Below are 15921 nucleotides of genomic sequence, written 5' to 3'. Positions count from 1 at the left end.
AATGAAGGATATTGTTAATGTAGACAACAGGACATATGGGAATCCCCTATATTTTTTATGTAACATTCATGTAATCTAAATACCTTTAAAAAAAATTTTTTTAAAGCAAAAAACACAAAAACAAAAACAATCCTGCTTCTGAAAACTCATCTGTTTTATCACAAAATGACAAACCCCAGAAAGGAAAACCAAAAGCCATCTATTCCTCAGCTCATTCAACTTACCAATGGCTTTGTAGCAAACATGTACTTGCCCCGAAGCTGAAAGTCCTTCACTTCTTCAAGGATCACTTCCTGGTTTTCCAGAGACTGGAAAAAATCTGTACTCCGGAAAACTGTGGAGTAGCCGGAGGGTTCATGGCGTTCGACGTAGATGGTGTTTGGCTTGTCATAGGGATCAATTCCCCTGAGAAGATAAAAAAAAGTGGCTGCTATCATCTTCATGTTTAATCATTTGCAGCACGGAGGTTAAGCCATGCAGGCAATCAACTAGAATTCAGAGCTGTCATAGTGAGCTACAAATGATAGTCTCTATGCCTCAGACATATCCCCTTGCTTCCTCCTCGGCTTGGTATAGGAAAAGGAATTGCTATCTGGAAAGTGGTTTTTGTTACTTCTGTTTTCGAAGCATCCTGGATATAGCTCAAGACAAGTCCTCACCGTGATGGAGAAGTACAAAAAAAGAGAAAAAGTCAAAGAAAAGGTGGAACGTTCTAAAATAAAAAAACAAACTGCTTTCAGCAAGGGACTGCTGGAGGCTGTCAGGAGGTTTCTGGCCTCAAGAAATGGAGGAGAGCGTTTGCTTCCCCAAGACACTCTCCTTCTCCCAAAAGAGCAGCGCTAGCAGAAACCACCCTCTGAACCTCGGAGCCTGACCTTTCCAACAGATGCTGCCCTTTCTCTTTCTGTCTGTCCCTGTCGATTTCACTGATCTGAGCAACCTGGCTTCACCCTGCACCAGGGAAATTTCATTTCCCAAGAGGCGCCTTCTTCGCAAACCCTTTCTTGTGCATATGGATCTCCTCGATGTCCTTCAGAAACGAGGGGTTCATAACACTGCACCCCAGTGCAGGGATGTCCCCTGCATGCACTCTCATCTGTCCATCCAACTCCTAAGAAACAGGGGGTAGGGGAAGAGAGCCTCTTTTCACAGCTGGGGAAATCTAGAATTCCGCTCTGCAATCTGGGGTCTTACTCGGGAGGTGGAGAAGCCAGCACCCGCCCTGGCTGAAAGAGGGCACCGGGACGTTCCAAGCCAGTGAGTGGGTGGGTGGTGACATGTTCTCTTCTTTTCCACAATTAGAAGTACTGATTAAAGTACTTCCTCTAGCCCGGAGGGTATGCAAATCAGGATGAGGCTGCTGGGTATTTTTAAAAAGGTGGAGGGGAAGAAGCTTTTATCAGATATTTTAAGACCCAGCTCACTTCCACTATTCCTTCCTACCCAAAAATGGCAGCAAACATCTAGAAAGATCTATAACTTTCACTCCATTTTCTCCTCTGTTATCCAAACACAGGCCCAATATTTGAGCCTCTCATTTCTGAGAGCCACTCCACCTACAAGTTTTTCTTCTTTGCAGGCCCCTGGCCTCCCGCGTCTTATGCTCACTCACACCTACTTCTTGTTCCCTTTACCCTCATTCAGAAATTCTGCTCCTTGCTCTATCTCTGGGCACAGTCACTGGCCCCCACCTGGCCCCACCTGCCTTCCTGACAACCCTTCAGAGGCATCCTTGAATCAGCCCCGCAACCCCCCACCTGAGCTCCTCCACTGCCCTCTTGCCAATCTTCAGCCCTGGACAACCTCCGTTATCAGCTTTCCTCATTCCCACTGTTCCCAGGCTGTCAGATATTATTGAACAAATGTATCCCATTATTCTGTGATAGGGCAGACTGTGATCTCACCTATGAAGGGGATTCCTAAGGAAAATCTCTGCAAATAGTCTGAAATCCCCTGACATTAGACATGAAACTATCTCAAATAAGATAGGCAAGTCCTTTACCCCAAAATACCTGCATGTCTGCACTGAGGCAGAAGCTAGAGCACACAAATTCCCAAACGTGAAGTTTCTTTATTTAGTAAGCCTAATGGTTTGTCCTTTTACGTATGGTTGCCTAACCAGATAAAAGAGTAATTTGTCCCTTTTAAACTCAAATAAAGCGCAAGAAAGCTGTAACAGTATTCCTTGGGTCAAGTTGTACCTGAGAACTGTGGTTGTAATTTCACTAAGGCTACCCAAACTCTAGCCAAAGAAAATAAGAAAAAAGTCAGAAAAAGCCGCCCTCAGTTGAAAGGAAGCACATGGTGCTTTGAGATACTTGGCTGTAAGTAGCCCCTTCTTCTTTACTGCTCTCAATTACTAAAGAAGCAAAGCTAATGCAAAGGCATTCTTCTTCCAAAGGGTAGAGAGAAGCAGCACAAACAGCATCTAAATTTTGTTTGGCCATTGCACATAATGAGGAATAAAACTACTTGTGAAAGTCAAAAATATGACAATCTAGGAACTAAAACTATAAATGCATACACACAAAAATACACCTATCTCCTATCACAGACAAGGGGCTAATTTAAAATATATAAAGAGCTCCTGGAAATCAAGACGAAAAAGACCATCAAATAGAAAAAGGCAAAGGAAATGGGCAGACATGTCACACACAAAAAAGTAGAAATGACTCTTGAACAGATTTTTTAAAATGTTAAAACTCATTCATAACAAGAAAATTGCAAATTAAGAGATACTCTAGTAGCTTACCTAGCAGACTAGCTGTGGAAAAAGGCACTATTCTATGTTGCTGGCAAAATCCAACACTATCTATAGAACATCTGGTAATATCTACCAAAGTTATTATATAAATTCAATGATTCACTCACTGGGGATATTTCAGTGCACAAAACTGACAAAAATCTCTGCCCTTGTAGAGATTCCACTGAAGACAGGCAAATAATGAGCATAATAACAGTATATTAGGATGTACTAAGAATAGAGCAGGGCAGTGCATATGGGAATGGTAGGGGGGAAGAGTTATAATTTTAAATAAGGTAGTCCTCAATTAGAAGGTGTTACTTGAGCAAAGATTTGAATGAGGTAAGGGAGTAAGCAAGAATTATATCTAGAATAAGAGCGTTTTAGGCAGAGGGAACAGCCAGTGCAAAGGCCCTGTGGTAGGAATGTACCTGGCATTTAATCTGGGAGAAACGATGATGCATTAAAGCAGGGGTCCTTAACCTTTCTCGTTCCACAGGTCCTTTTGCCAGTTCAGGTGAAAACCACAGACCCCTTACTAAGTCCACACTATACTGCACATTATTTAATAAATATATCACACCCGCACCAAGACATCCCCACAACAATGTTTTCTTGAATTTCAATTCAAGCTTATAGTCCCCTTGTTAAGAATGCCTGCACTAAAGGTTTCTGAGCAGAGAAGTGACATGATCTGCCTTGTTTTTACCAAGACTGCTCTGGCAGGGCATTGAGAAGAGATGACAAAAGGACAAGAGGGGAAGCAGAAGGACCAACTGGGAAACTACGAGCCACCGCAGTGCCTCAAAGTAAAGTGGTTGCTGAGTAGTAGAATCTGGATATATTCTGAAGGTAGAGACAGAAGGATTTCCTGAGAGACTGAATGGGAAGCATGAAACAAAGGTGGAATCGATGATGATTCCAAAGTTTGGGGCCTGAGCAACCAGAAAAATGGGTTTTCCATGAACTGAAATGGGGAAGATTATGGGGGGAGGTGGTCTGGGGAGGTGATGTGATAGAGTCAGTTTGGGAAGAATCGAGTTTGCGTGTCTTTTAGTCACCCATGTGGAGGGAGGGAGGGAGCAGGTAGACATGCCCACTGGCCCGGCAAGCCCATTCCTAGGAATCTGTCCTCCATATTCACCTGCACAGGTTCTAGTTCATGTACTCACGATTACAAACTGCATCTTGTAACAGCACAAGATCAGAATCAGCTGTACTTCTGGAAGTGCAGCCCTGTTTATGTCACTCTCCTTCTCGAAAACCCACAATGGCTCCCCACTGCCTGAGAATTCAGTCCAGATTCCTTTATCAAGCACCACACACGCTGGTGCCAACGTCCTTTCCAACCTTAACCCAATACATGTCCAAAATTAAGACTTGGTGTTCTCCAACCAAGCACCAAAATGTCTCTTCAGTGCCTTCAGCCCTTCCATTCCTCTGCCTTGAATTTCTTTCCTGCACATCTCTGCATGGCCATAGCCTACCTGTTGTGCTCAGCCTGGATCAAGAACCTCCTCCTCCAGGAAGCCGTCTAGGATCCTCCCATCTGGAAGGATTACGTCCCTCCTCGGGCTTCTCATCCTCTGTCTTTACTTTTGTGCTTCTTTTATGGGTTATTTAAATGAATGCTTTTTCTTACCCCTGAAACTATAATTTCCTTAATGACCCTAATATATAAAGTATTCAACTTCTTATACCTTTAAGTATCAAGCATGTTTTATATTTAACACTCATATATACAAAATGAATGAAAACTGAAAGAATTTTATAGAGAGAAAAATACCCATTTCTGATAAAATGCTCTAAAAATAATAATACATGTAAGAACTTCAAAATACCTCTGGTTTCCCTGATGATATAAAAAATGCAGCTCTCACTCACTCCCTCACAAATAACCTTCCTTTCTCATAGTCCCCTCATGAGTCCTCTACACTTGAAGCTCTAATCCTAGGATCTGGAAAATTTCTTTCCTAAACCAAACACTTCATATTTCAGGTAAGGGAAGAAGGTTTGTCCACAGTGAAGGAGCTGGAATTGGAGAAAGGAGATGATGGAAGTCAATATTTCTTTAGATGGTGCAACTTACCAAGAAAACGACTTCACATGTTCCTGAATCATGACCCAGGTCTGTCCAAAATCATCCGACTTCCATAGCTGCAAAGGCCAAAGCAACAAGCAGTGTTAGTGACATGGCCTGATCCATCTCTGTCACACACCCACTGACACACGCCTTATGTAACACTCTGTCCAGGAAAACCAGCACCCAGGGCTCCAAAGCCAGCTCAGTTACTCCAAAAACAAAAAAGGGCAGAGCTGGAAGGCAAGTCTCCACCTTTGCATCCTTCCCTATGAGTTAATAAGACTCAAAGTAGCAACTGGAAAGAAAAATGATTATGACTTGTCTTCTATTTGTGGATTACAGAAATTACATTTGACTCAAAACTACCTCCCCTTGAGGTGATGTTAAGAACAAAAGGATGACAGTGGTCACGTCTTGGCGGGGAAACAAGGTCCTTAAGAACCCATAATGGGCCATGTGATTAAAGTGGAATGGAGGAGACACTGGCTGAGTACAGAGTCAAGACCAATCAAAGGAACCAAATGAACACACAGGGGATGACCACAAGTAATTAAGTTGCCAATCTTTGCCAAAGCCCCCCAACTTCCAGAGCTATCACCTGAGGATTCCTCTGGCCTTCAACCATGTATTAAGCAGCATGAAACCAAAAATAACAAGAATCCACCTATATTGGTAAACCGACCCAGCCCAGGCTTCAGTTACTCCCTACAGCAAGCAAAGACAAACAGATCATGTTTTGCTTAAACAACCTGCAGAGAAAAGGAAATGTTCCAAGGTCCCATTGAGCAAAAAAAAAAAAACATTCTAAACTCATCAGAAATCCAATCCAACGGGATCTACAGGTTTCACAGGTTTATTATGCCAGACCAATATTCTTGACTTGGAAAAGTTCAGCCCTGAGATATAAATCCTAGGCAGGTTCTCTCCCCACCACTCCTCTTTCCTCCTAACCTGGATTAAAGGAGAAAAGGCATACATTTATATTAATACACACACAAAGGAAAGATATCAAAGTTAATGATCACTTCAAACAAATGGCAGGCAAAAAACAGGATGTTTAAATGGAAGATGAGAAAGGTAGACTAGAAATTTGATAAGAGGTCCCAGGGGAGCTTAGACTCCAGACTTCCCTATCTGGCTCTCTCTGATTAAATTCCAGGGTCTCGGTTTACCCCAAGAGTTAACAAAGGCACATGTGCACCTAGAAGGACGTGATGTTTAACTAAGAGGACCCGCCAAGTGCTGGGTGTTGATCCCTGGCTTGGGTGCAGATGGAGAGTGCCAGGGGGATATATTTTTTCTTAGCCAAGGTAAGTGATATAGGAGTTACAAAGGCTAAGCCTGAAAGAGAAGGAGTGAGGACAGGGGAGGGGGAGGTCACTCAAAGGACAGAGTAGGAAACTGGAGGAGCCCACACAGTCCTGTGTACGGGGACCTTCTCTTACCTGCTTGTTGGGGTGAGACCTGTCAAAACCCAGGAGAAGGTCTGCAGCCTTACTGTGTAGGAGGAGCTCGGCTGCCCGGAATGGGATGGAGAAGCCTTGGATGGTTTTGCAGAAGTCAAATGTGATCCAGATGTACTGGGCATAAGCATCTGCAAAGATGTACTGCAAGAGAAAACAGAGAATCTCAGGGTAGAGCTTGCCCAGAGCCACCAATGCTTCCCCAGACAGAGTGAGAACAGGCCAGGTGGCAGCACGACAGAGGTGCAGGGCTCACTTCTCATCTCGGCAATGAAAAGATGCTGGTACACCCCAGACATGGCCCAGGAAAGAAGAGGCGAGGGGACGGGCCAGGGCGAATCCACAGCTTGGTCTTGTTCAACCAGGTAATGAAACTAGCCAAGTCTTTCTATTGTTTCCTTTCAACTGACTTGACCGATCTCACCCTTGCACAGTCACTCAATGCAATTAGAAGGGGGCCCCTGGCAGCTGGGATGGTGACGTCCCACTCCTCAGATTGGCTCAACCGAGAAAAGAGTAAGAGGGCACGAGTGCATAGACAGGGCGGCTGTCTGTCCTGCATCCTCTAAGCAGAAAGACAAAGGACAGGTAATCTAGGGAGATCAATGTTAGCTGCAGGATAATTCTGGGAATGAGTAACAATGATTCTGGCAGTAGATAAGGACTGTGGTTAATAAATATAAATACAGACATGTTCTTCTACCACAGGGTGTTAAGAATGTGGTAAAACATGGGGAAAATATAACTAATGTCATTTATAGACTATATAGTTAACAACGTTGTAATATTTTTGTAGCCAAAGCAATGTAGGTTGTGTGTAAAACTTTGGAGCAGAGCAGGAAGTGACTCTGGCCTTGTTTTGTTCTGCATGGAAGAGTGACTTTGAACAAGCTTAGCTAGAGGGTGACTATGGCCTAAAGAGAGCTCTGGGGGAAAGGACCAATTTAACTTAAACATGTACTGCATATTCACACCGGATGCCAATGCCAGCAATGACAAAACAGGATATTCCCCCTCAAGTAGCTTGCTGTCGAAAGTGGGAGAAAGACACGCCCACGACTAATTACAATTCCAGGGATAACGGGGTGATGTGATTTTTGATGTGAAAAATCACGGACAGGGGCTGATGAAAGCAGAGATTAGAGGGTCAGTTCCAGCTAGAGAGCTCAGAAATGAATCCAGGAAAGAAGTGCGCCTTGGAGGGAAGGCAAAATTTCTAAAGGGAAAGAGCATTCCCGGTCAAGAGTTTGGGCACAAAGAAGGTAAAAAAAAAAAAAAAAAAAAATCAACACAGTGTGGATTTGATGATTGTCTGGGACTACGTGCCCCATCAGAGAACTTATTTTTGTTTGTGAGAATAGCTAACATTTTTCAAGGGCACTCACTATGTGCCAGGCCTTGAGCTAAGAGTCTTACATGCCTTATCTCAGTGAGTCCTCAGGGCAACTCAATGCTTTAGATACGACTGTCACCTCCTCTTTTATTAATGAAGACCCTGAAGTTTAGAGGGTGACCGTGCAGAATGATGATGCAGATGGCACGCAGCATTTACACTAGAGGCCACCCCTTAAGAGATCATCAACCCTTACCTCTCTTCTTCAAACAAAAAGGCTGCTTTTTCCGAATTTAACTCACAGGTCTTCCATTGCACTATCTGACTCATTTACGTATCTCATCTCTTGATCGCCTTAAATACTCAGCACACTCCTTGCTTGCTTTCTGTGAGGCTCTAGCATCCCAACCCTCTACCCACCTCTCTCTCACCTTCTCTGTCCTTTCTCCTGTACTGTCTCCCTTGTCTTCCTCTACTTCCAACTCTCAGGCCACCTCCAGTTACTCTTCCAGTCTTTGCTCACAGACTTGGCCTATCCTTCCAAATTCCATGACTTTCAAATCTCTAGTCTAACCCTGACTTCTCACTGACATTCTGCCTTTGTGCCCTCTTTACCCTCTTGGCATCTCCTCTTTGATGTGTCAAGATGTTTCACCATGTCCAAAACTGAATTTGTCAACACCTTCCCACCAAATCCCAATTCCCCCTCCCCACCTCCCAGTGGCCATCCAGATGACACCCTTCTCCAGCAACTGGAGTTTGTTTCTTAATTCATTCTCTTCCTTCAGCCCTCACTTTCAATCAGCCACCTACTCTCTTATGTTTTTCATTAAAACACCTTTCAAAATCTGTGCCTTTTTCTTTATTCCCCGTGTTACCAGAGTGGACCATGTCCCTAGTAGAGGCTGGAAGTGACTTTGGGATACGTACTGAGTTTTCCTCATCCTTGTGTCCTCTAGAACTTAGCAGGGCATGAAGAGGGTGACATTAGGTTTGGCTGAACGACTGAGCAAATACATGCCAATGTGAGCAGAATGGTTCCCTTTCTAGACTTTTCTCGAATCTTTCCCTTCCAACCCATCACCTACACTGCCAGGAGGTACATTTTGCTACAAGACACTATTCACTCTCCCTCTCAAAAAATCTCACGTGACTCCCCACAGTCCTCGAAGGGGAAGACAATCTCCCCCACCTTCGATCCAGGACTGACGGCTCGGTGCAAAGCACCCTGGCACGAGCCCTCCACCCCTGAGAAGCCAGCTCCCCACTGTCCTGCACACAAACGGAACTGGCACCTGGAAGTCTCTAGCACCCCACCTTTCTCCCTCCTCACGGGCTCCCACCACCTCTGCTCTAACCTTTGAAATTGTGCCAATCCTCGAGGCTCCGTTTCTAGTCCGAATTACCCCCATCAAACCCTCACTTCTCTGATCCAAACACATTTAATTCCCATAGCTCTAATGATCTGCAGATTTCATTCATCACCCAGCCCCACGGAGCTTCCCGCTGTTGTGGAGCCGTGTGCACAGGCACATCATAAGCAAGCCACAGAACATTCTCCGCTCGGCTGTGTGCCCCTAATACTGCCTGGCTATGTCAAGTTTACTCAAGGTCGACTCCCCAGGTTTGCTGCAGAGCTGGCCAATTCCTATTGGGTGCTACCTAAACTGTGGGATCAACTGCAGGAGAGTCCTGTGTGCAGCAAACCCCCAACTCTGCTCGCTAAGAATCACGTAATATTCCAGAGGCACTTCATCCATCAGCTTAGAGCTTTGTTTCTTCTTTTATTTATTTATTTATTTTTAAAATTTCTCTACCCTCCCCACCCCCCAGTTGTCTGTTCTCTGTGTCTATTTGCTGCGTCTTCTTTGTCCGCTTCTGTTGTTGTCAGCAGCACGGGAATCTGTGTGTTTTTTTGTTGCGTCATCTTGCTGCGTCAGCTCTCCGTGTGGACGGCACCATTCCTGGGCAGGCTGCACTTTCTTTCGCACTGGGCAGCTCTCCTTACGGGGCGCACACCTTGAGTTTGGGGCTCCCCTATGCGGGGGACACCCCTGCATGGCACGGCACTCCTTGCGCGCATCAGCACTGCGCACGGGCCAGCTGCACACGGGTCAAGGAGGCCCGGGTTTGAACCGCAGACCTCCCATGTGGTAGACGGACGCCCTAACCACTGGGCCAAGTCCGTTTCCTGTTTCTTCTTAAAATACCTCTGGAAAGATGACAAACTAAGCTATTGGTTTTATCGGTTAGCCTAAGTGACTTTTTCCAGTTTTGAGTAGAGAAAACAAGGGACCAACTGGTGAAAGAAGGGCCGGGGGGGAGGGAGGGAGTAAAAGATATAGACCTCTAACAGGTAGACACAAAGGGAAAGAAATAATTTTTTTTTTATTTTTCTCCCCTTCTCTTCCTATCCCCTCCCCTCTACCAGTTGTCTGCTCTCTCTGTCCATTCGCTGTGTGTTCTTCTGTGTCCTTGTCAGTGGCACCTGGAATCTGTGTCTCTTTTTGTTGCATCAACTTGCTGCATCAGCTCTCCATGTGTGCACTCTTAAGCCAGGGCAGCTCTCCTTACAGGGCACACTCCTTGTGCATGGGGCTCCCCTATGTGGGGGACACCCCTGCATGGCACAGCACTCCTTGCGCACATCAGCAATGCGTGTGGGCCAGCTCATCACATGGGTCAGGAGGCCCTGGGTTTGAACCCTGGACCTCCCATGTGGTAAGTGGACACTCTATCCATTGAGCCAAGTCCGCTTCCCAAGAAAAAATTATATTTCACAATTTTACCTAGCACCAGCCTGTAGTGGCTTGGAGCTGTATGTACTCCAGAAAAGCATGTTCTTAAGTGTAATCCGTTCTTGTAGGTCTGAACCTATTGTAAGTAGAACCTTTTGATGAGGTCACTTAAGCTAAGGTGTGATCCAACCCAATCAGGTTGGGTCTTAATTCTATTACTGGAGTCCTTATAAGCAGAATGAAATTAAGAAAAAGAGAAAGCCATGGAAGTAAAAAGCTGAAATCAACGGAACCCCGAAGATAAATGACAGGCCAAATGAGGCCACCATGTGCACTGCCATATGACAGAAGAACCAAGAACCAAGGATCTCCGCAGCCAGCCCCAAAACGCCAGTCTCCGGGGATAAAGCATCGCTTTGATGATGCCTTTACTTGGACTTCTGCCTGGCCTCAAAACCATGAGCCAATAATTCCCACTGCTTAGGCCAACCCACTGCATGGTCTTCGCTTGAGCAGTCAAGGAAACTAAAACACAACCTCTGCCTGGAAAAAGGCAACGGAAAAAAGGCAGGGTCAGCTCTCACTTCCGCTCAGGTGTAAAGCCTACCTTTACATTCAATAACCTTTTTAAAAGGGGCCAAGATATACTCAGACGTTGTCTGACTGATTTGGGGACCCCCATGGCAAGGGGAACGGCCAGGTGGCCAGGGCTGATGCTGGTTCAGGGAGGCAGCCCACAGGGGAACAAAAAGAAGGAAGTAGGACTGCTGGCTAATGTGAAAATAGACCCCAAAACTCCTCTGACCCCACGGCCAGCTGTCCCCACCCCATCTGCCTCACAAGCAAAGCCACGGGACTAGGGCTGGTCATCTGACAAGCACATGTTTTCCCGTCCCCAGGCACACAGACCCTCAGACCCCCAGGGCTGCACCTGCAGGACATCATGACCTTGCATTTCCACCATTTCCAATCGAGCCCCACAGCCCACCTGGCATCTCATACGGGGGACCGGCCTGAGCCCTGCACCCTGGTGCTGATGGCAAGGCAAGAACCTCGTGTGATTTTTCTCAGGAAGTGGCAAGTCTGGGGGGCAGGGGGGGGCAGTTTGCCTTCCAGGGGACAAAAGCAAAAGTAACAAAGACAACAGAGATGACAAGAAGAGTCATCGTTTCCTTCCTGAGAAGTCTGGGCAGGGGTACGCGCCTTCTCTGGGGAATTAGAAACTCTGCGGAGACTGCTGCCTCCCTGCCTCACCGGGCCTGCTCCACGCCCAAGGCCCCGCAGTAGGCAAGTTCTCCACGCAACAGCCCCTCTAGGCGCTCCTGACCTTCCACCAGCTCCAAGGTGAATCGACTCAACCACAGGAATCCAAGGTGAATCCTTCCCCAAGGCGGACCGCACACACGCTGCAGAGGCACCTGCTCCCATCTCGCCCTGCTGCCCTTAGCACTCCTTGAGAGCACAACTCCCCGAGTCTCTCCCTCCTTCTTGCCCCATGGCCCCACCCTGCTCCTTCTCCAGATCTAATGATCCAAAGGTTCCTATCTCTCTCCCTGCACAACCCAACCTCCTGCAAGCCCATCACATCTCCGCCATCTTCTGACTCCTCAGACTTGGTATGAGAAGCCGCTCGCCAGAACCCACGACCCGCAAGAAGACAGAACCTGCTTAGACACCTGCGCACTCTAGGCGGGGCAGAGGGAGGGGAGTAGCAGATGGAGCTGGAAAGGCAGAGTCTGGGGAAGGGAGGGCTTCAGGGCAGTTTCATTCCAGGCCCAGTGTCCAGCAAGCTACCAACGTACCTTCAGCCACGATGTCAGTGGAAGTGGGCTCTGGGTCAAGGTCTATGTGGTGGGGAAGGGGTGCTGGAGCCCAGCAGTCCTGTCTACAAGGCCAAATCCCTCCACCGCCTTTTCTCCGCTTTTCATCTCACTGTCACCCTGAAGGTAGGTAGGAGGGTTGTTTGCACCAAACTGCTGCTCCACTCTGAGATCCTAAGGCAGGGCTGGTACTTCATCCGTGTGTACCAGGAATGACTATTTTAGTTGTTAAACCAAAAATGACTTCTGTACCAGTTGGCAAACAGATGCTGCCCTGAAACCCACTGAGCGCCTGCTACCCGGCCCCTCAAAGTCCCAGGGGCCTAGGCCCCTTCCCAGGACTTTCCCACCACTGAGCAACTAAAGGTTAATGATGCTTGGCCCAGCAGGGGGGCCTCCAGCTCCAGGCTCTGCCTGGACAGGGTGTGCCCAAGCCCGTGTCACACCCATCCCTAGGGAGTTTGCACACAGTCCCTGCCAGCCGACCACTGCAAAGCCAGGCAGGGCGAGGGACCCGGAGAGGAGACTGAGATCATACTCTCTCGGTCCTTGATGGGACGAGTGGAAAGCAGCCACCACCCTCCCCTGCAAAGGCGTCTGCTTCTCAGGAAGTTTTCCACATCCTTACAAGCAGCCGCGGTCCCCGGGAAAAGACCCAGGCAACTTTTCAGAGCAGGGAAGGAAGTAACCCAATACACATGCCCGAGCTGAGGGCAATCTAAGTGGCAGGAGAGCTCTGGAGGCCTCCTGATTCTGGCCCTGCCCCTGCCGGCTCCGCTGGGGGGGAGGGCGAGCTCGTCGGTGCCCCCTGCACAGACTGCCCAGGATGCTCTGCAGAAACAGAGCCCCAGGCCGGCCGGCTGGGGGAACCAACCAGGAGGCAAGCGGCACGTGCTGCTTCAGTGTTAGCCAATATAGGTTCAGGGAGGACAGACACACAGACGAGGCCAAGGGAACCAGCTCAGCAGCTGAAAAATGTCCCAGTGCACCCTGGGTAACATGGCTGCCACCTACCAGCCAGACTCCTCATCAGCTGGCAGCGTTTCCATGGTTGTTCATGCTGTCGTTGTTTGTACCAGAAACCCCACCCGGCCTGCACATGGCCTGCCTGATTCTGCTATGTCCCCACCCTGGGACTCTGTCCCAAATCCCCCAGGTCAGCAGGGGACAGCCACTGGCTACCAGTCCTCCTGCAAAGACCACAGCGAGCTGCATCTCCCAGCCCCTCCGACAGCACGGCGACTTTCCAAAACGCAGCCCGTGAAGTCCCCAGAGTTGGCGCTGTGGCCTCCTTACACGCTTGTTGTCTGCAGGACTGTGGTAGAACTGGCTGATGACGGCTTCACTGCTATTCCACGGGCCAAAGTTCAATTTCTCTGAAATTTTCTGGAATGATTTTCCATAGTCATAAGAGACGTAAACCTGGAACAGAGAGGAGGGGAGGGAAGAGAAGAGTTGGTGAGAAATCTGGCAGGAAGCTCTCAGGCCGCCTCCACTCCCAGATGCCCCTCCCCGGGTCCTGAACGTGGGTCCCTGAGGCCCCTGGTATCACGACATTACAGATGCCTCCAGAAAACCCAGAGAGAGGGGCAGGGCACCTGTCTGTCTGTCCCCAAGTATTGGCAGACAGAACACTCGGACGTGCAGCATAAACCCACAGCTGATGGCAGCACACGGCCCCTTGGCTGGCTGGGAACAAGGACCCTCCTCACTACAGATGGGTAAGGTGTTGAACAAATTAGATCCAGAGGCGGGGAGAACATGGCTGCCTAAGGGGAAAGGGATGGAGGATTTGTTCTACCCTCTGCTGAACCTAACTATAGGGAGTGCCAGTCTTACCATTCCCTAAGACCAGAACAAAACCACCTCATTGGCCCAGAGACAAACAAGAAAAGGGCGCTAAGGTGATTCAGTGTGCAGAGGTTCCATCTAAGGTACCAGAAATCCCTTCTCCACACCAGAGTTTTGTACGGTTCTGTAGCACAGGGGTCAGAACTGGATCCCACGCAAATGCCAAGACTTCTCCTAAGTGTTTCTGGCCATGAGACAACCCCGGTAATAGAGCAGAACAATAACTCATTGGCCGAGTGTTCGCTACGCACCAGATATTGCACTGGGTTCTCCAAATGGATGAGCTCGGGTGAGTCTCCCAACCACCACAGGCAAATGCAGATATTAAAATCATTGTCCGGGTAAGGGAACAGGGCCTTATGAGTTTCTTACCCAAAACAAGCCAGAAAGTAAGCAACAAGCCTCTCACCGAGGCTGCCTTCTCCAAAGGCCACATTCTGAAAAGCTTTTATCCCCAGGGTAACGGACAGTTGCGCGGAAGGTGTCAGGTGTTTTGTACCTAGGCTCTGTCACTTGTGAAATGTGAAATAGAATCTGTGTAATTGCTGAGCTATAAACAAGCCTGAGAGATGCATATACTAGCGATTATTATAACTTATTACTTTTTCAATGGTTATAGGAAGGAGAATTGGGGTAAGCATTAAATAAAGATGACAAGAGAACCCCAAGAAGAATGAGGACTATTGGACTAATCCTAGAAAGTGCATTCCCATCTCTGCCCATTAATTTAACAACTAACACAGTTTAAGGGTTTCAAGTGAGCCAGAACTGATAAAAACCACGGCCTGCAGCCACAATGGGCAGGAAGCATCCCCCTGTAAACAACGAACCGACAACATATGTACAAAGGAAAATGAGCGCACACAAGAGTCGCTAACATTTATTAGAGATCAAGATTAGAAGAGAAAAGACAGCTCTGCCTTTATCTGGGTCAGAGTGGAAGAAACGCTCTTGGGGACACAGGCACTTCCACAGCATGTGCTCCCGACTACCAAACAAGCAGTGAAGGGCTGCCACAAAAGCAGCTTCAGAAATTCAGCAGGGTGAGAGTTCACAGGTAATCTGAATGAATAAAAGCAGAACCTTCTCGTTTGCAATCCTCCAGCCAAGAATGGATGTTAAGAGTCCCTGTTAGGTTCTGCAGGCACATGGAGCAAACTAATGGCTTCCCCCAAGAAAGGAAACTCAGGTCGTTTCCAGCTCTAACATCCTAGAGTATGATAAGCCCCTTTGATTTGCCTCCTCAAAGGCACGTATATGGTAAGTGTGCATTAGGATAAAATTTTCAGTCTTCAATACTCTTTTGTATCTATCTTCTTTCTTCATCTTGAAAAACCCTGAGAGGTTTCACCTTTGCTTCCTTCAGTGTACCTGAGACATGGCAGCGCTCAATGAGGATCTACAGAATGAGTAAGTATCATGATAAACCAAAGCCCATGTAAAAGAATGTATTAAGTAAATAAATAAATGACAGTAAATTGAGTGAACAGGGGAATGACTGAATGATTATTTCCATTAAAGTGGTGAAAAACTCTATGATCAGTTCTTCCAAGTCTACTTTTCTTCCCATCCTTGCAAGTTGTATCACTTCTATATACTTATGTTTCTCTGTTAAAGATCAAAGCCATCCACTGAATATACAGGCCAGGCACTGGAAAGAATGCTGGATGGTAGGAAAAAAACGACCTACTTCAGGTAAAGTGCACAGGCTCCCAGAAATTCTCATTCATACCTCTGGCATCTTACCCTCGGCGGTAAACAAGCTTCACTGCCAAAAAGCTCTTCCTCAATACTAACCGGTAAATGAAACTCATCTCTTTGGGTCTTACATTTACTGGAATTTAAGAATACTTATGCAAGAGTTCATCCTGTGCCTAAATTGCTCATCAG

General features: G+C 47.3%; 1 protein-coding gene across 2 annotated transcripts in view; it reads right to left on the bottom strand.

Moving 5' to 3' along the window:
• SORL1 (sortilin related receptor 1) overlaps positions 1 to 15921 on the bottom strand; it is a 155839-nt gene that overhangs the window by 119037 nt on the left and 20881 nt on the right. For both annotated transcript variants that reach the window (XM_058289316.1, XM_023589115.3), the window contains exons 3-6: positions 13477 to 13602; positions 6272 to 6433; positions 4833 to 4900; positions 225 to 405 (exon numbers count right to left, since the gene is read on the bottom strand). In XM_058289316.1, coding sequence (XP_058145299.1) covers positions 225 to 405; positions 4833 to 4900; positions 6272 to 6433; positions 13477 to 13602 — 537 coding nt within the window. The remainder of the gene's footprint in view (positions 1 to 224; positions 406 to 4832; positions 4901 to 6271; positions 6434 to 13476; positions 13603 to 15921) is intronic.

The sequence above is a fragment of the Dasypus novemcinctus genome, chromosome 27 (genome assembly GCF_030445035.2).
Source record: "Dasypus novemcinctus isolate mDasNov1 chromosome 27, mDasNov1.1.hap2, whole genome shotgun sequence".
Taxonomy (NCBI): domain Eukaryota; kingdom Metazoa; phylum Chordata; class Mammalia; order Cingulata; family Dasypodidae; genus Dasypus; species Dasypus novemcinctus.
Note: the sequence above shows the minus strand (reverse complement) of the source record. Positions and strands in the feature narration are given on the sequence as shown.